Raw genomic sequence first — 18,544 nt, forward strand, 5'->3', positions numbered from 1 at the left:
AACTTCAACAATCTTGAGAGGTGGCAAACTATCACCACACCTTATTTAACATGTTAATCATAGCTTTTATGTTGCACTACAGAATAATAATAATGCAATTACAAATCCCCAGACAGCAGCCCTGAGTGCATGCTTTATCAGGGCTGAATGCTATCAGTTCTACACGCTGTGCTACTGGTAGTGTGTCCTGTGCTCTCCATGTGATTAGACCTCTCGTGCTACCCCTGTATCTTTCAAGTGCCAAGCAGCAGAAGTCAAATCTTTGATGAACACACACCTCTCATGCTCTGTTCAACAATATTAGTAAGTCTTTGGACAAGGAAAGCAAGGATTTCCAGGCCGGTGAATGGGTTCCCTTCTTTCTGCAGCCAGTCTCAGCCAACAGGCTCTTGCTTGAAGCATGAGAGGAAGAGACAGAAGGGTGAACAAGATGTGGCATCAATATTTACAACAGGTTGTTACTGTGACTCTTCCCTCCTGTCTCTCAATACCTACCTATGTCCCAAAACCCACAGGTCCCAACCACGCTGCAGCTCTGCTGGCAGCTGGATGGCACCCGGGCTGCCAGGGCCAGAGCTGAGGAGAACAGCCAGGTGACACCACAGCCCGGGAGGAGACGAGGACAGAGGTGTAACACATGGTGACAAAGGGTGGCTCAGGGCACAGCACAGAATTAGTATCACTGATACTATGATAGCAATGTGCAACAACCAGTGTGCCACAACAACTAGGGTTAATTACACCACTGCTGCAGGAGTGATATCCTGGCCAACACTGGCCACACACTGCAGAAGCTATCTGCAGAATGCTCACCATACAAGCTCCAGGGCTGTTAGAAGAGTTAATGCAGGGACACAAATCCCATATCCCGAGTGAACGTGAGGCAGAGATGTTGTCAAGACATGGGAATTCCATGATTTATGCAGGGAGATCCCTGGAGCTGGAGCATTCCCAAACTATTAACACTATCTGCAGAAGACTGTAATCTCAGTGGATGGATTTCTCATTAAAATAATTCCAAATCTATCTTCCAGCTCAAATGACAGGGATCTTGACCCTAAAATTATTCCATAGCTATTCAGTATAATCTTACAAAGGTTATCTGTTTTCTTTACATCTGTTCTCTCTGTGAGCGTAATCTTCCCATTTTGCTCACTCCACCATAACTTCACCTTGTACAAAGCTGAAACAGGAGGTATTCAATCCATGTATCATCCAAGATGCCCAGCCATAAGTTGCACTAAGAGACATTTAGATAAAATATTAAAAAATAATAATTTCACTGACACGGTTATCAAGCATTGGAGCAGGCTTCCCAGAGAAGTGGTTGAATCAACAACCCTGGAGATTTTTAAAAGAGGTGTAGACATGGCACTTGAGGACATTGTTTAGTGGTGCATTTGGCAGCACTGGGTTAATGGATGATCTCAAAGGTCTTTTCCAATCTAAATTATTCTAGTCTATAATGCTATTCAACCTAAACTATCCTATTCTTATTATTCTATTCTAAATTAAACACCTTCTCCTCCCCACCACTCCTCGTGCAGAGCAGGGCATGAAATTCAGACACACGTCACAAGTCTGATTTTGAACAAACCAAGAGAGTAGAAGGACTAGGAAAACCTCCTGCTCCCTTACTATGCCTCCCCGCAAAAAGAACCATTGCCTCCCCTAGGAAACCCAGGTGCAGAACAGGGCACACTGCAGACACTGCTCGACGCACACAAGGAACTGCTGTTTTTATGAAAACCTGTGAACAAAGTGGCTTTCAAGAAAATCACACCAACACTTAAAGACAACACTGCAGAGCCCTCTATTCTATCCACATGCCATGGATTTCACCAACGAGCTGCTGGAGGACACAGGATGACAAAGCTCAAGTCAGTTAACAGAAATCTGTCCCATGTTCCATACTTGCCTTTTTTTCTAAAGTGGAAATGAAACCCGAGATAATTTTACTAAGGAGGTAATATAAAAGTGAACCTTTATTGAAGGGTTTCAGAGGCAGCTATGGAAAGATGTCCCCAAAAAAGCCAGTTCACAAAAGCCCAGCCCCACAGGAGTGCGTACATTTTTATAGGTTTTTTGGCAATCAGTATGATTGATAAAAAGCACCAATTAATAAGATAAGTGTTGACACAATTCCCCCTCCCAGGTCAAGCCCCTTCTCTGGAGGCCTCCTCTTTGGTAGTAGCTGTACTTTGCCCATGAAATGTATCCCAAGGAGTTGTTCTCAACCTTGGTTCCCAGGAAGAACCAAGATAGGAGAGGAGCCTTGTGCCCCCTGGGGCTGGGAGCTCTGGAATTTGTTTTGTCTTTTTGCCTAGGGAAAGGCCATGGAAAATCACTGAGAAAACCAGCCACTAATACAACAGGCTACGGAGCCACAAGTACACGTGCGAAGACTAAGGAGAACGCATAAAAAAAAAAAAAAAAAAAAAAAAGGTAAGAAATAAATGGACAAACACCATCCAGGGGAAAGCATCCCTGCCCATGGCCAGGGGTAAGAAGGAATTAGACGGACCTTCAGGGTCTCTCCCAACCCAAACCATTCTGTGATTACAGAACCAAAACAATCCGGACGCGGCTGCGGCTCGCAGGCGCGATGTGCGGAGCGCAGCCCCGCGCTGACACGGGCGCGGGAGTACGAGACAAAGAGAGCAAGACCTTAAACACCGCACCCAACCGAACGCCCACGGCTCGGAACCTTCCTCCAAGGAGAACCGGCATTCCGGGATTTTTTGGGCTGCCTTTTTTTTTTTTTTTTAAAGCCTGCGAATAGTCGCGTCCCGCCTGCGGCTCGGGGGAGGCTGGTGACAGGGGAAGGTGCCCCAGCTCCCCAGGGAGCTCCCTCCCCTCACAAGGGCTCCCACCTGCTGGCTCAGGTAGCGCGTCAGGTAGCGGCCGGCAGGCAGCGAGGCGCTCCGGCGGCGGCGCAGCGGGGCGGGCAGGGCGCCGGCCGCGCCGAGCAGCGGCAGGAGCAGGAGGAGCCGCAGCATGGCCGGGGCGGCGGGGCCCGTAGGACCGGCGGGAGCAGAAGCGGACACCGGCCCGGCCCCGCCGCTTTATAGGGCCCGGCTCCCCCGCCCGGGGCTGCCCCGGGGGAGCGGCGGGGCCCTGGGGGCGGGGCCAACTACACGTGCAGGGGCGGGCCCGAACCAGCGGCGCCTTCCGATTGGCTGCCGGCCGGCGGCTGGCTCGCGCGCGCCTTCGCGATTGGCTGAGGCGGCTTCCATAGGTGTTTCGGCCACGCGGCCAGAAGCACGTGACCCGCCCGTCTCGCCTCTCCGACATTCTCGCTTTGTGATTGGCGGAGAGGGGACGCGCTGCCCCCCGGAGCGCGTGGCGATTGGCTGAGCGCCGCCCCGCCCCGCCCCCGCGGCGGCCCTCAGCGGCCGCGCTTCCGCCGTGCCGCCCTGCCCCCAGAGCCCGCGCTGCGCCCCCGGCCCGGCCCGGCCCGGGAGAGTGGGAGCGGCCCGGCCCCGGGGAGCTGTCCGCCTCGGGCAGGCTCAGGGGTGCCAGCGGGAGCGAGAGGTGTTGACGTGCTTTGGTTTTCCTTAGGGAGAGCGAGGCCGCGGCATCGCCAGAGGGCAGCAGGAGCCGCGCCGCGGGAAGGCAGCGAGTGCAGCTGCAGGGCTCGGATTGCCCGGCCGGGCGCTGAGGTTTGCGTTGTTTGGTTTGTTACAAAAAGTTCAAGTGAAACAGAGCTGGTGGTGCCGACCTCTCTCAGTCTGCCTCCCGGTAGTGAGCTCTTCCAAAGGGAAATGGAGGTGGAGATCCTGAGTCTGGTTGCTCTTGGCAGAACCTGTGTGAGCACTTCCACGCTGTGCTTTATCTCCCGTATTTCAGTTTAATACTTGCAGTGTTCTCTGTTTTCTGGAGTGTGCGTTAGGGGTTTTTTGTTTTGTTGTGTATTTTTTAATGTCTCATAAAAGTGCAGGTAACAAGAACTACATAAACTTTGTTTCTGGAGTTCTGCGTTGAAAACGGGTGGGAATGAAGCACGTGCTAGTTTCTCCAGGCCCACCTTTTTGGGCAATAAAAAAATCAGACTTTATTTCTCCTTTTCTGTATATTGATGTATTTTCCACGTGCTTTTTACTGTTATCTTGGGCTAAAACAAAATCTTTGTTACTCAAACAAAATAGTTCCCTTTTGGTAAGAGTTGAGGGCATGCACCATTCAACATACTGAGTCAAATTAGTTTCTATTAATATGTATGTTCTGAAAAAGTGGGGTTTTTCTTATTTTCTTTGGTCCCCTATTACAGCTTTTCCCTTCTCCTACCTCCATTTTCCAGATATAGGGAATACTGGGATTTTTTTTTTTTAATCTGAACTACTTAGAGGCAATGAGTTCAGTCACTCACGTTTTTCCAGTACTCAGTGTTACAGAACTTGTTTTTACCAGGATATGCTGAGAAAGGTGTTCCAAAGGGCAAAGGAGCAGCCTGTAAGCTTAACTTTCTGGTGGCAAAATATGAACAAAACATCATTGTTGATCATAGAATGTGGGATTTTTGTTTTAACCTGTAAAAGCCATACTTGAGTCTCTTCTATCTCTTTGGTCTTTTGCCTCTCAGAGAGAGTTTTGGGATGAAGGTGTGGAATTCCCTTCCTATTCTGCAGTTTATATCAAAGAGATATTTATATTTAGCTACAGCTGTGATAAAAGAGCTTGTGCACATACAGACTTTTAAGGAGTCGTTTGAGCTGTAGAGAGCATTTTGGCCATTTGAGTTGGAGCTCTGTGCTTTGGGATTGGCTGAGCTCCAAGTGACTTGGTCTAGTGGAAGGTGTCCCTGCCCATGGCACTGGGGCTGGAACTAGGTGATGTTTAAGGTCCCTTCCAACCCAAGCCTTTCCAGGATTCTGTGATTGCTATCTACATTTTTTTAACGTTTGCTGAGAAAAAAAAAAGTTGTCTGTCTAAAATAGTGGAAGTTTCCTAAAACTTGATGTTTTGGGCAGTATAGTATAGTATAATAAAGCCAAAATAAATCTGCAGGAAATAATACTGAATAAAAATACTGAATACTGAATAAAGATAATTTAATTCCTATTTATTTAAATGTTTAGTTCATCATTTATTTGTCAAATTTGTGCAGCCTCTGTTGACCAGGAGCTGCCCTTTTAGCTCAAAGAGCATGACATAGGAGCAAACATCATTGCTGTTGTGAGCCTTTTTCAGGATTTTCTGAGTAACCTCTCCAGGTCATTGGGGTTGAAACATTTGTAGAATTACAAGTGCAGAATCACTTCAGTTTTTAACCCCATGTTGTGACTTCACTCTAAATTAAGGAAAATAATTAGAAAGCTGTTTCCTGCAATGCTGTGCCCAAGGATAATTCTGATAAAGATTTCTAAATGCAAGTGAGAATTTGCATGATCTGTGTGCAAATGCCATGAACAGTTCCTTCATATTGCATAATTTTATCCCTTTTTTATTATTTTTAAGAGCTAATTAATAGAATTTCTCTTTTCAAAAAGAGATCATCATTTCCTGAAGGTTGCTGTTCAAAATGTTAAAATAACCCAACTGAAAGCAGTTGATATTAACACCTCATGAGAACTCTTCTAACCATTTCAACTTACTCGTTTCAGGTGATGCTGTGAGCACATGAAGAGTGTGCAGGGACTCTTGGCTGCCTCTGTGATTTCCATCCAGAATTCCTGCTTCATCTATCCTGCCTGTCAAAATTGCTTTTCCAGGCTGATACTGGATTCCAGGAGGTATGTCCTGTTTTGGGAATCATGTACTGATTTCCATTAACTTGGGGATGTCTGTTAGCTGAACACTAAACAAAGTGGTGAAAATCCAGCCCCTCCAGATCAAATCCTGATTTTATTTTTTTTCATTTCATTCTACATGTGCAGAGCACCTGGTAGTCCTATATGCCTCTTCACTGAGTGCATGTCCAGAAAGGGATGAGCTTTCTTTTTTAATTGCAGTGGTGGGTGAAATCTCTGACACACAGAAGAACAGTAAATCAATGAATGTCAGCACTAAATGGAAGGAGCTGACTTTGTAAAACAAGGATATCTGTTGTTTCAGATACTGAAGTACAAAATAACAGTGCTGTTTCCTGATTATTTTTTAAACCTAGGTATTTATACTCAAGCTGTAGGAAGAAAAATCCCAAACCAGAATGAAATGTGAGAAAAATGCGCGCAGGAAATTCAAAATTGCACCCCAACAATCTCTCAAAACCCACTGTCCCTTCAATTTCACAACAGGCTAGCATTTAATAAATCAGTGAAAGAAACCAGAGGCATTCTGTCATAATACACACATCTTGCTCTGAGCCTTTGGTAAGATTAATGCCTCAAGGAGTAAAGAATAAGGAAAAAATCTTACAGTTTTTAATGGAATATTTGATACATTATAGTAGTAATATTTACGGCTGCAGATAAATTCTTGCCTCAGCAGTGATGAACAGAAGTTCATCTATTCAATCTTTTTTATCCTTCTACTGTCTTTTGTCAGGTTCATCTGTCTAAAATGTGGCTGCACAGGTGAAGCTAAAGATGCAAGCTACAGATATAGATTGTCCCTAAAGATTGCTGACACTAATGATTTGTTTGACATCACTGTTTTTGGAAGTTGCTTAGATCCATTCTTTGGGGTCACCGCAGAGAATCTGCAGAGGTAAGGAATAGATTGTCTGACCATATATCTGCTGCTATTTATTCAGCCTAAAAAAAAGCTGCAATGAGCCTAGATGGTGGGAAGTAACTGCTGAAGTGCTCCCTTCCAGCATTTTCTTGGTACCCATCACCTTGAGAAAGTGTGGAAGTTTGTTTCTTCCTGAAATCTTGATGTTTTGAGATGGATTACTTCTAGGTAGTAGAAGAAATCCTCCACTTGTCTATTGAAGGCTGCTACTACCTGTTAAGTGAGCCTCACTGCTTGATTGGTTTGGCTTCTTCTTTGTGTCCTTTCTCCTTTTTTTTGAGATGATTGAATTTCCTTTGTTTAAGTAAGTTGGCTTTTCTAGATAGAGCCTCTGGATTTTATTTTCTAAGAGTTTGAATGCACCTTGTGACTATTTGGCACTATGACCAAAGAAGGGATTTCTTTCCTGAAGAAAGAAGGAATTTCTAAGAAAGTCTGTTAGTCCTCAGACCATGACCACCCACATTATAGGTTTCAGATTTTCTAAAATCTGAAACAACAAACAACAAAATGTGAAACTGCCAGGATGGGATATTCAGATAGATTCCCTGCTTCTTTCCCTAGTCTTTTACTTTCCCAATGCCTGGCTCAAAGATGAATTGTTTGTAGTGGCATATTAGCAGATTAATGACATGCTCATGACAAGCATTCTGCCCTACACTGCTGTACTGCTGTTAGCTGTGAAAAGCAGTTATTTCCAAGTCTTACATGGATACCACCATGCTGTAAAGGCTGGGCAGGAAGGATGTGTAAGGAATAGCAGCATCTTGACCAGCATTGTACAGTCACCGTGTTGGCAGAAAAATCACAACCACGTGGGGAACACCTGAAAGTTGTGTGTGTATTAAACTTGTTCAGAGTGGTTGTTTTGCTTACTTTATCTCACTAACAAGTTAGGTGAACTAAAGAATTTAATTTACAGGTTCATGGTTTTCCTGTTTTCATTGTGAGTTTAGTTGAAGCTAGCACAAAATCTTTTCCTTACCATGTGTTCTCATTAACACTATATTACAGCTAAAATGCTACATAAGGCTTCTTCCTCTGTTGGTCCAGTACTTCCATGTGTTTTTATTCTAGGTATATTCAAGACTTCAATCAGCTGTCAGGAGAAACAAACACAGAGTCAACTACAAGAGCATTGGTTCAAGCAGTGGAAACCTGTTTCATTGGAAAAAGGTTTATATTTGGAGTGAAGGTAACTTTTAATCCACATTATGACCTTTTAGTGAGTTTCTGTTGCCAGTTAGGGGCATAGACTGAGTTATCAAAGCTTCATGTACAGCTTCTTTTGGGAATTTGAGAAAATATAAGGCTAGGATATGAGAAGGATTCTGCTTCTTTTCCCCAAAACTCCTGTCGTTTTGGGTTTTTTTTGAATGAGTCACATCCAAAAATCATCTTGAATGGCAATAGTCAGCTTAACAGCTTGTCAGGGTGCTTTTTGGAGAGCCTGAGCAATGCCAGCTCCTGTGCATATCAGTAACAGCTTGGAGCCTGTAAAAAAACCATGTACGGTTGGAGCAAGAAACAGACTCTCTGTCCAAGCACTGCCCTACCTTTCCTATGCCATGTATTCTCCTTTCCAGTCTAAAATGTAAGGACAAGCACATCCCCTTGTAGCATTTTAATATTTCTGGATTTAAGAGCATTTTCAAAATGTTGTTAAAGTACAGCTGTTCAACATCTGCACTGGTGGCTCTTTTAAGTGTTGAACACACTTTGAAATATTAGTTCTTAGCAGTATTTATATAGAAACAGTCTTCAAAGTTCTCTTCAAGTGGTGCTTATGTGAGTCATTCATATTATGAAATCTGTGAACTAAATCCTACCTGGCAGGTGTTTTGCCTCTCCCACAGGTTGTATCTGAACTGAGATTTTTCCTGATGTACAGCTTATTACTGATCTTAAGTAATGGAAGTTGGAGAACTTCTTGGATTAATTTTACTTACCTGCAACCTTTGACCAGGTCTCTGGGCCTGATGCCTTGACAAATATAACTAATCCTAGATGTCACCAGCCTTGTGGCTGCTCCTGCACACACAAGAGCTGAACACACATTCAGAGACTTTGCTCAGACCTTGGCTGTAGAAATTTCTGTATAGTTGTGTTCAGCTGTTGTATATGTCCCAGATAATACTCAGAGTCAACATAAGATACTTTTAAAGACTTACCTACGAGGATGTTATCCTTGGCTAACAGCCTTCAGCCTTAAACCTTGCACAGACTGAGGGAAGAGGAGGGTTATTGGAGATAACTATATCTGCTTTTTGGCCTCTGTGGCTTTGCCAGACCTTGAGGGGTACATGAGAAAGGGTTTATCCACTTCTTAAAATATGAGCTAATTCACTCTCTGTTTAATGTCATTTTTCACCGGTAATTTCAGTGTAGAGAGAAGCAGGTTTTATAAAGAATTGCAGTTGAAGCTCCTTTGAAACACTGCTCTCTGAAAAAATCAGAGCAGATAAAGGTCCTAGCTTATTTCCCTTTCACGGATGTAGTGCACAGAAAGTACCACGCTGGCTTTGGCAGCTGAGCTGCCAAGTCAAGTGTCTGGTACCACAGTGCTTTGTTTCAAGTGCTGCCCAGTGCCTCCTGCATAAAAGCAAAGCACTGGCCTGAGGCTGCCAGCCATTCACACTCCTCCCACTAGAGGAGGCCCGGAAGCATTCAGTGCCCTAAAGAGAGGAAGAAATTTTCTGTGAAGTCCTTTCTCAGAGTTCTTGGTTGTTTTTCCAGCTCCGAAATTTGTAATTGCAACAAGCAAAGAACCTTTCACTGTGATGCCCTTTACAGCCCTTGCCAGGGTTTATTTCCCAGGGAGGGCCTTGTGTGACAGGCTGTTTTGTATTCTCTCCCCTGCAGATCCTGACAAAAAGGGAGATCTAAATTTACTCCTCACTTGAAAGACATGTGTTAATATTTTTTTCTTTAAGTTGATTGGTTTGTTGTTTTCTTTCCCCCCACCCAGGTTTGTGCAAGGGAAGGTGGAGGCCATTCTGCTGCCAGCAGCACCTTGCAGAAGTGTTCCAGAATTAATAGAAGTACGAAAAACCTTGTGGCATGTCAGATCTTCCCGCCAAATGCTGCTGTTACTGGCTTCACTGTTATCAGCTACTTAGATCGTCTCCTGCAGTCGGCAAAATTCAGGAGCTGTAAGGACAGCTCATATTTACCTGATGCGTCATCAGCTCCCATAGATGAACCTCTCAGTGAGCTCAGCAGCTTGTCTAGCCTGAGCAGGAGCTCCTGTTTTGTTCAGTCTAGTGGCAGGGAAAGTTTTTTAGGGTGCTGGCAGCAATCCTTAGGTCTGACTTCATCTGTTGCTTGGGTAACAGTGGAAGACTTTCCCACTCTGGAAGTGGGAAAGCTGGTGAGTGAACAGCAGGAACAAGAGGAGAAGCCTGTCTCTGTAGAATTGGGCAGTGTAAGCCTCAACAATCAAACTCTTTGGGACTCACAGTTTCTGATCTCTTCTGTGAAGGAAGGGGATAAAGAGCAGGATAATGAATCGAGTTCACAGCTTAGTTGTACTGATGGTATCTCTGCAACTGATAAATTGGAGAGAGTTTCCTCTTCAAACACCAAATGTTCACATGGAAACAGTTCCAAGTTGTTACAACATCCCTTGGAACCTGAGGTAAAAAACAATTACCCAAAAACTGATAGTAGAGATTATTGTTACGCAGAAAAATCCCACAATGCCCTTGTTTGCAAGAGAGATGCCTCAGCTCCCAATCACGTAAACGTAGCTGGAGTGTCTCAGAGGGACTCTGTGCTTTGGGAAGAACTCCCATTCTCAGAAAGCCTAAATGAATTGTTAGCCAGAATAGAGGATGGCAGGAGTGTTGTAACATCACCCACCCTTGATGCAGGCAAACTTGTCCATCTTGAAAGTAGCAAGTTAGGTGTAAATCTTAAGAAATCATATTCCAAGCAAGCTGTAGGTGATTTGCCTGCAGCCAGTGTCTCAGGGAGGCTCTTGCCACCAGCAAGGAATGACAGCTGGGAGACCACAGTTTTTGCTTGTCTTCAGTCAAATGCAAACCCTCCAAGTGATGTCTCACAATATGAATCTTCCCCTAGTGATTTATCTTCAACCCTCACAGAAGGTGGAGCATCCTCACCAGTTACACCAGAGCCTTCTGTTTCTCAGAGCAGATATGTGCAGTCCAAAGAAGCAAATAATGACCCTGCAGATTCATCTTGGTCTTTTATTAGGCTGCATGGAGAAACCTCCTGTTTAAAAAAGAGCAAGACAGCCCCCTGTGTGCATTCTGCTTGTGAAAGCTGTTTAGCTTCTTGTGAAAATAAAGAAAACTATTCTACACCAAGCCAAAAAACAGATCTTACACTCACAGGGGGCCAGGTCGCTGATCCACCAATTCCCAACAATGCAAGAAGTATATATAAAAGAGAATTAAAACCATTGACAGAACTGCCAGATAATACCTTCAAAAGTGTTAGTAGGAAAGAGCTGCAGTGGAACAACATCCTCCCTGAAGGCAGATACAATGCTTCTGCTGATCTCTTTGATGCAAGTGTAAGAGATGTGGCAAAACCTGTGGAATTCTTAAATAAATCATGTAATTCTTTAATACAGGAGGATACTTTGACAGAGAAGGTCACAGCTGAATCAGTGCTTTCTCCTGGAGGTGTTCCTTGTTACAGTTCAAAACTGAGCTCATCCCTGCCCAGGTCCCCTCGTGCTTTTAGCAAGCACAGCACACCTGTAACTTACTCCTTTTGGGATTCAGAATGCAGCTCAGTTTGTGCTCAGGACTTCGTTCCTTATTCACAGTCAACTCCTATGACTAAACCTCTGCAAAAACTATGGCCTGTTGGGGAAAGAAGCTCTTTTATCACCCTCTTCACCCCTAAAAATCCAACTAAAATCCATTCCAAATGCAAGCGATCTAGGTCTTCCTTTCAGAACACTCTGCTGCAGCAGCTTACCAGCAAGGTAGTGAAACGTGAGAGACCAAGGAACAGGAAAGACAAAGACAGTGGTAGCTCTGCTTCCCAGAAGTTCATGAGCAGCCAACTGCCTGCCAGCTTGGAGGAGTGGATCCCTGCATCTTCAAACAAAGGGCTGAAACCAACTGCATCTTTAGATTTTAAAGCAGTTAGCTGTGCTGCTGACTTGCAATCCACCTGTGGGCACACTGGCAGCAACCCTATTTCTGAAAGCAGAAAGAACGGTGAAAATGATGAATCTCTCATCCAAAATGAGAGAATAAGCCCTGGGGATAGAGCCAAGATTCTAACAACTCCTTTATCTGCAAGTGTCACCAAGACCTTGTTTTTAAATGATCCTGTCCTGAAAACTTGTTCCCCTTCAGAACGTGAGAATCACCTCTCAGGTGGAAATTATTCAGGGGTTGTGTTGGAAAGGCCAACTGTCTGGTCCCCTGAGCTGTTCCTCCAAGCACGGACCCCTTTTACCAAGAAGCCAGAATACTAGGAAAGATACATTTCTATGCTGTGTTCTTTTTAATTTTTTAAACTTTTGGGAAGGATCTGGTAGAAGAAAAGAGCTATTTAAAAGTTAAATTGTTTATACACCTGTCAGCATATGTCTTGCAAAGAGGAGTTAGGTTCATTTTCAGACCTTTGTACCACAGAGATGAGGGAAATTAGAATTTGTAGTTACTATATTTTCTTGAAAATTAATTAGGATGTGCAATAAACACTTTTGTAAATGTGTCAGTATTGACTAGATCTCACTTCATAAAGTACAAGTAGGTGAAGTGTTTTAATGTTCACTGCTGTCTTCTCATCACAAGAGCAACACTGGAATCCATGTCCACTCCAGATTCTTGCCTGTTGACTCTCGGGAGAAGGGCCAAGTTTTCATGGAAGATTTGATGGTGCCTTGTATCTGAGCCCATTGGGATCCTGTGACAGCCTTGAGTTGGGTGGAGGGGGCCATCCTGAGAGCTTGGTAGCAGCCCCAGTTTTCCTACAGGCTTTTTCAAGTTAAAGACTGCTAGTGGCAGGCTCCTAGCAGTGTCTTCCCTCTCCATGTTTTTAGGTCTTCTGTATCCCAAATCCAAACCAGCTGCATTTAGGATCATTGAACAGAGAAATCTTGGATTTGCTGCTTGTAAGCTTGTACATCAGGTCCTGCAGAAGGATGTGGGAATCTGGTGGCACAGGATCTGAGCAGCCTGAAAATGCTGACATTTTGTTGTGAGTGAGTGTTTTAAGGTCCTACTGTGGCCCAAGGGGATGCACCACACTTGTAGAACCAGAAACAGACCTAAAAGTAACTTCTGCACCTTCTAATCAAATGCTTTTCCCTTGAGAAATGGGAGGGAGAAGGGTATTTGGAATCAAACAAGCTTCTCCTGTGGCTGAGCAGGATATAAATGAGGTATAGCCTCTCCTGCCAAGGGTGCAGGTGTGCTGAGGCTGTGGGCTGACCCAAGAAAAAGTTACACGTGGTTATGCAGCAGGTCTGCACAGGTAAATTCCTTCTACAAAGAAGCTTTTTCAAGTCAGCATTGGTTGGTTTGGTTATTTTTTTCTCTCCTTATTTACAGTTGAAATCTAGGCACAGGTTCAAAGACTTGCCTGGTGTTGAAAGGACATGGAGCACAGCTCTGGCGATCACTGAAAGACCTTATCTCTTCTTGCTGTCCCCAGCAAGAATCTCAAGCAAACCACAAAAGTTCCTCTGGTATTTAAGGATCCTGAAACAGCAGATGGCAGTGGAAAGAGATGCAAGATTTCTTCTGACAGGTCCAAGCCTAGAGCTCTGCAGTCCCTGAACCCTAGACATAAACAGAAGAAAAAGGAACATCTTGTTATAGCAAAGAGAGAGACAGAGCAGAATTAGACATCACAATTTTTAACAATGTTTAATTTATAAGCTGATGATGTTTCTAAACTGACAGAGGGGAAATTTAGGTTAGACACCTAGAAAAAATTCTTCACCATGAGGGTGGTGTGGCACTGGCACAGGTTGCCCAGAGAAGCTGTGGATGCGCCATCCCTGAAAGCCTTCAAGGCCAGGTTGGATGTGACTCTGAGCAAGCTGGTGTAGTGGAAGGTGTCGCTGCCCATGGCAGGGGGATTGGAAAAAGATCTTTGAAGTCCTTTCCAACCCAAAACCATTCTGGTTTGGTGACCAAGGTAACCTGTGAGTGCAGTTGCTTGCTAAGTGTGGTGCCAGTGACAGCAGAGCATTGCAGGGCTGTGCTGTAAAGGACACAGAGCTCCCTGTGAAGGCCTCCTGGCACAGCCAGAAGAAGTTTTTAAGACCTTCGCAAGCTGCTGCTGAGTTGTCCAGCTGAGCTTTAGCCCAGCAAATCAGGGCACCAAAACCACACCAGGGCTCCTTTAGTCAGGGTAGGGCAGGGCTCCAGGATGAGGCCAAGTGAAAAGGCCTGGACTCATGCCTGCATTTACCAAGTGCTATGCCTATTGAAAAGATTTTATGTATTGCAAATAAAATCCTACTTGATGAACCCTTGGGGCAAGTGGAAAAGAAGGAAGAAATGTTGCCTGCCTGGAAATTATAAATCTGCATGGATAGCTTATGTAGAAGAAATGAAGTGAAAGACAGCATTACTCATACCCAAATCACTGAGCATGGGGAAGGCAATACAGAAAAAGGTTTTAAGGCATCATAAGACTTGAAACCAGTTTTTTCTACTACAGCACATAATAGGGTACTGCAGTTATCACTGGCTCTTTAAGCACTCCCTTGTGATGAACTGGACAGATACCCGCTCTATCACCAGGAGTTAGAGCTGATCCAAGTGAGACACCAGAGACTTGATGCAGTTGGCTGTGAAACACTGCTAGAGCTTCTACATCATATACCTGACAGCATCTTGACATGAAATGCTTGGTCCAGCATGAGTGATTTTTTTTTCAGCAGACAATTCATTCACATACTTGGGTAAGTGATAGCTTTGGTGCAGGCTGATGTGATTATAATTATAAGCTTTTACAAAAAGACTAAAGCTCAGCATGTTTAATTCTGAGGGTAATAAAACTCCTGAAAATGCACACTGGTTTTGTGATTGATTCCCTATGCATAGAAATCCATAAATCAAGACTAGATTTTAAATTAGGCAGAACTGTCTGTGCCATACCATTGAAATTAAAGCAGGGCACTCAGATCTCCTGTGCTTTGTGCAAGAGGACTGCACACAGAGTGAGAGCAAAAAGTATTGTTGTGTGACAGGCCCCTGTCAGCAAGATGACATCTTCTGGGCAGAGCTCCCCACATGCTTGGTAGAGAGACTTTGACCATGAGAGGATGGTAGAGAGGCACAAAAAGCTCTCTTGCTTTCGCTCCTGTAGTCAGTCAGCCTTGCACCCTGGGCAGCTTGTTCACTTTTTGCAGGGAGCCTTTGTGTGCTCCCGTTCCTTTCACCCTCAGCAAAGCCTGGCACAGGCTGTACCCTTGCTGCTACACCTGCTGAACAAGAAGAAGGTTGCACATCGCACTGGTTACATGCTCCTTGGAAGGAAGAGCTGCCACTCTTTACGTACCCCTTACCTTTCCCCAGGAAGAGTTTGGTCTGTTTTCTCCAGCCATCACTCCCAAAAGCAACACACTCCAGCCCTCCTCTCTTTCAGTAAATATTCACATCCCAAGAGGTCTGAGCATCTGAAGGATGTTTTCTTCCCCTCCTTTTGCCTCCTACCTACCTAGAAGCATACAGGGACTTTTCCCTATCCAAATGCCTCTCTGTTCTCTCACTGACTCAAATTGCCAGCTTCCTGGGGAAGCAAGAGCAGATGGTCCAGCCCTCATGTCAGACATTTACCAAGGAAGGAGCTTCAAGGTCAGTGGAAGAGGCAAAAAAAGACACATGGTGTCTTCAAGCTTCACAGCTCGTTTCTCAGCATCAGTGTTAGCAGGAGTCATCTTTGATGTGGGGCAGAGCACAGGGGAGGAAACCTGAGCCCCAGAAGAAGTCCGAGCACAAACTTTATGTATTTACCAAAAGAAAAAAGCCTTAAACTGGGAGATCTTCTGCAAAAGGATTCTAGGCCTTGAGGAAGACAGTTCACTGGGGAACTCCAGGGGAGTTGAATGAGAATGAAAACAGCAAGTTGAAGGCTGAACAGTAGGAATGGCATTAAAAAACAAAAAATGACTAGGTCAAGGAATAAAAGACAAGCAAAGCATCCAACCGTCATCCAACATTTATCCTACACAAATCCAGCATCTTGCATGAACAAGAGTTTAACCTGCCACAGGTTTGCAAGGTCAGTGGGTGGAGGGTGTCTCTGTCAAAGGCCACCCTCTAGTGCCTGATGTTGGCATTTCTTTGGCATTTCAAATCTCTGTAATTTCTCCTAATTTGAGTATTTTTTTTCTCTTCTACTGCAGAGGGACCCTGCTCCCATGGGCAGCAGCTCCACATCTGCTCTTTTTGTGCGGTCTCAGTGCTGTAAGAGCCTCGGTATGCTCAGCCCAAGCAGAAAATCCTCAGTAGCCATTCATTTGCTGGTCTAACGTCAAATCACGTCAATTGAACGCTTTGTACTTAAGGCAACTTTGCTTTGCAGTCCAAATCAAAAACCAAACAAATCCAACACTTTAGACACCAAGTGGAAAGGATTAAACATTTATTTACATACAGATACACATGTAAGCAATTTCTAAGTATAAAAAGGACATTACAAATAAATGTGAAGCATCATACATTCATCATCCTGGTCATCCAAAACACATTCCTTTCTCAAGCCCACTGTACCACACATGACCACAAGAACTTAAAGAAGAGACAAGCCAAATGCTTCTGACAGTGAATGATTCACAGTTTGGTGATTTGCTAACATCTATACCCTCCCCAAAGACAGCACTACCCCACCAATGAGATCAATTGTCTGACCAGCTGTAGTGCATTTTCTCCACTGAAATGGTTGTGCTTGATCAGCAGAAACCACAGCCTCTCCTCATCCTTCTGGCCAAATGTTTAGGAATGAGGGTTCTTGCTAAAATTCTGTACATTGTGCTAAATTCACAATTGTTGGGGAAAAGACAGCAGACCTTTATGGGAAAAACTCCAACACAGAAAATTCCTTTAATGCTGTGACTTCCCTGGCATGGAAATCACAAACAAAATGCTGCTGTTAGTGCTTAAGCAGATTTTTAAACTACAATTCAAACTACAGTTGATGGTGTAAAATAAACTTTGTTCATGCTATAAAAGAAATTACGTGTTTCAATGTTGATTTGATAGTAATCAAAGCTGAGGGTAATTCAGGTTCTCCTGAGGAAATGAAGATGCCTTTGTAGCATCTCTAAAAATTATCATAGCTTTCAGGAAAGAGGAAATGTTTTAGATTCAAAAGTCTAAAGGTAATGCAGAGCATGACAAACTTGTCAGTTAGATAACATTACAAAGGGAAACAAGCCAGTAAACATAAAATTAAAATGCCTACTCAAAGTATTAATGAATTCAAATGAGAACGGGGTGAGTCTTTCTGTATAGATCAAAAGCAGTTTGAAAAAAATCTCATGATCTGCAAATTCACAGAACAGCCAAATATGTGCAGCAGAACAGAGTGAAGTGGAAATAAAAGAACAGAAAGAGCCTTGTCCCATATTGACAGCTGAGTGACTACAGCTGCTCCAATCTCAGGGTTTGGGTTTTTTTTTTCCTTTTGTAAACAGCTGTAGAGAATAAAATGGATGTGACATATCTGCAGTGCATCTTATTATGCTAAAAACTATGGCATATTTTAAACTACTTCCCTAATATTCAGAGATATACTTGTCACTCCCAATCAGCATAGTAACAAGCACTGGGCTTGCTCCATACTCTCATTAGAGGGCCTTTTCTCCACTAAAATGTTGGCTTCAGGAGTTAGTTTTCCCCCTTCAGTGCTGGCTGTGTGTGGGGGTGAGTGGTAACCCTTTCCTCCCAACAGTCTGTAAGAGCTGGGGCAATGGCAGTGCCTGAAATCATAGCAGCTCTCCCCACGACAGACCAAGTATTTTATTCTCCCTCTATTAAAAGGTAAAACTGGCATTCCCTCTCCTCTGCTTGCCCTTCTGTAAAGGCTCAGCTGCTGGGACACTGTATTCACTAAATCTCAGTGGCAATGATGCAACCCCAGCCCGCAGAGACATTCACAGCACCCCCTCCCCAGTGACAGCTCCTCCTCCACACCACCCCAAGTCTCACTGGATGGAGAGCAGCACCCACCTACTCACTAGAAAGCAACTCATTTGCACCAAAATCCCATAAATTCTGAGTGTCTGAATCTCTTTTATTGGTCCAGTAAGAAGGGAAGTATTCCTTATAGGGTGTCCTGGCTGGAAGGGGCTTGTTGAATTATTAACTTTATGTCCATAATAAGAAGCTCAAGGTGGCACAGAAAATGAGTCTGCTGCTTTTCTTTCTAACTAAAGCAGGAGTCAGATCTAGTGTTTCATGCAATCAGATCATCTTTCCACAGTGCTTGAGGCATGAGGAGTAATTAGAGAAGAGCAGATTCATTGATGAGGGGTACTAGAGGAATCAAGCTTTGAGAAGTGCCGAGCTTTGCATTCGTGTGACACCAGACACTCCAGAGCCCTCGACTGCTGCCCATGAAAGCATAAGAATACTTTTAGCATCCCCTCTGCCCCAGGGAACCATGCACAGCTAAAACCATGACTGACACAGGTTTTGGCCATGTCATTTTTTGCGTGAGGACCGGGCCTTGAGAAAATGCTAACCAGGGACACCACTACTGTGTATTCACGAGTGTGCATGTCCTTGAGAATGTTATCCTAAGATAAGCATAAGTGGAAAAAGCAAAGGTGCAAATGTCAAACTGGCATCTGTTTTTGAGTAATGTTTTAGCACTAACCAGAACTAAAATTTTCTTCTGAGCTTACTGGAAAAGGATAACT

The 18,544-nt window shown here is 44.2% G+C and overlaps 2 protein-coding genes and 1 long non-coding RNA gene across 4 annotated transcripts in view; 2 read left to right on the forward strand and 1 right to left on the reverse strand.

The window, feature by feature from the left end:
- PRCP (prolylcarboxypeptidase) overlaps positions 1–3,116 on the reverse strand; it is a 29,315-nt gene extending 26,199 nt beyond the window's left edge. Inside the window, exon 1 of the mRNA XM_064409599.1 lies at positions 2,874–3,116. Coding sequence (XP_064265669.1) covers positions 2,874–2,999 — 126 coding nt within the window. The 5' untranslated portion in view covers positions 3,000–3,116. The remainder of the gene's footprint in view (positions 1–2,873) is intronic.
- Positions 3,117–3,414: 298 nt separating this feature from the next.
- DDIAS (DNA damage induced apoptosis suppressor) lies at positions 3,415–12,378 on the forward strand. Of its 2 annotated transcripts, none has more exons than XM_064409629.1 (5): positions 3,415–3,662; positions 5,604–5,732; positions 6,487–6,648; positions 7,753–7,870; positions 9,644–12,378. In XM_064409629.1, exons 2-5 carry the CDS (start codon positions 5,620–5,622, stop codon positions 12,134–12,136), a joined length of 2,886 nt encoding a protein of 961 aa, XP_064265699.1. In that variant the 5' UTR covers positions 3,415–3,662; positions 5,604–5,619; the 3' UTR covers positions 12,137–12,378. The 2 variants fall into 2 exon arrangements, with proteins under 2 accessions (XP_064265699.1, XP_064265701.1); XM_064409631.1 differs by lacking the exon at positions 3,415–3,662 and adding an exon at positions 3,779–3,809.
- A 458-nt stretch (positions 12,379–12,836) lies between these two features.
- LOC135294428 (uncharacterized) lies at positions 12,837–17,746 on the forward strand. Its single transcript, XR_010356531.1, has 2 exons — positions 12,837–15,903; positions 16,028–17,746. It is a non-coding gene; the product is annotated as an uncharacterized LOC135294428 (long non-coding RNA).
- The last annotated feature ends 798 nt before the right edge of the window (positions 17,747–18,544 follow it).

Source organism: Passer domesticus, chromosome 2 (genome assembly GCF_036417665.1).
Source record: "Passer domesticus isolate bPasDom1 chromosome 2, bPasDom1.hap1, whole genome shotgun sequence".
NCBI classification, from domain to species: Eukaryota; Metazoa; Chordata; class Aves; order Passeriformes; family Passeridae; genus Passer; species Passer domesticus.

Coding starts and splice junctions, on each gene's coding strand:
- DDIAS (XM_064409629.1), top strand. CDS start 5,620: ATGAAGAGTGTGCAGGGACTCTTGGCTGCCTCTGTGATTTCCATCCAG. Junction 6,649..7,752: donor ACCGCAGAGAATCTGCAGAG/GTAAGGAATAGA, acceptor TTTTTATTCTAG/GTATATTCAAGACTTCAATC. Junction 7,871..9,643: donor GGTTTATATTTGGAGTGAAG/GTAACTTTTAAT, acceptor CCCCCCACCCAG/GTTTGTGCAAGGGAAGGTGG.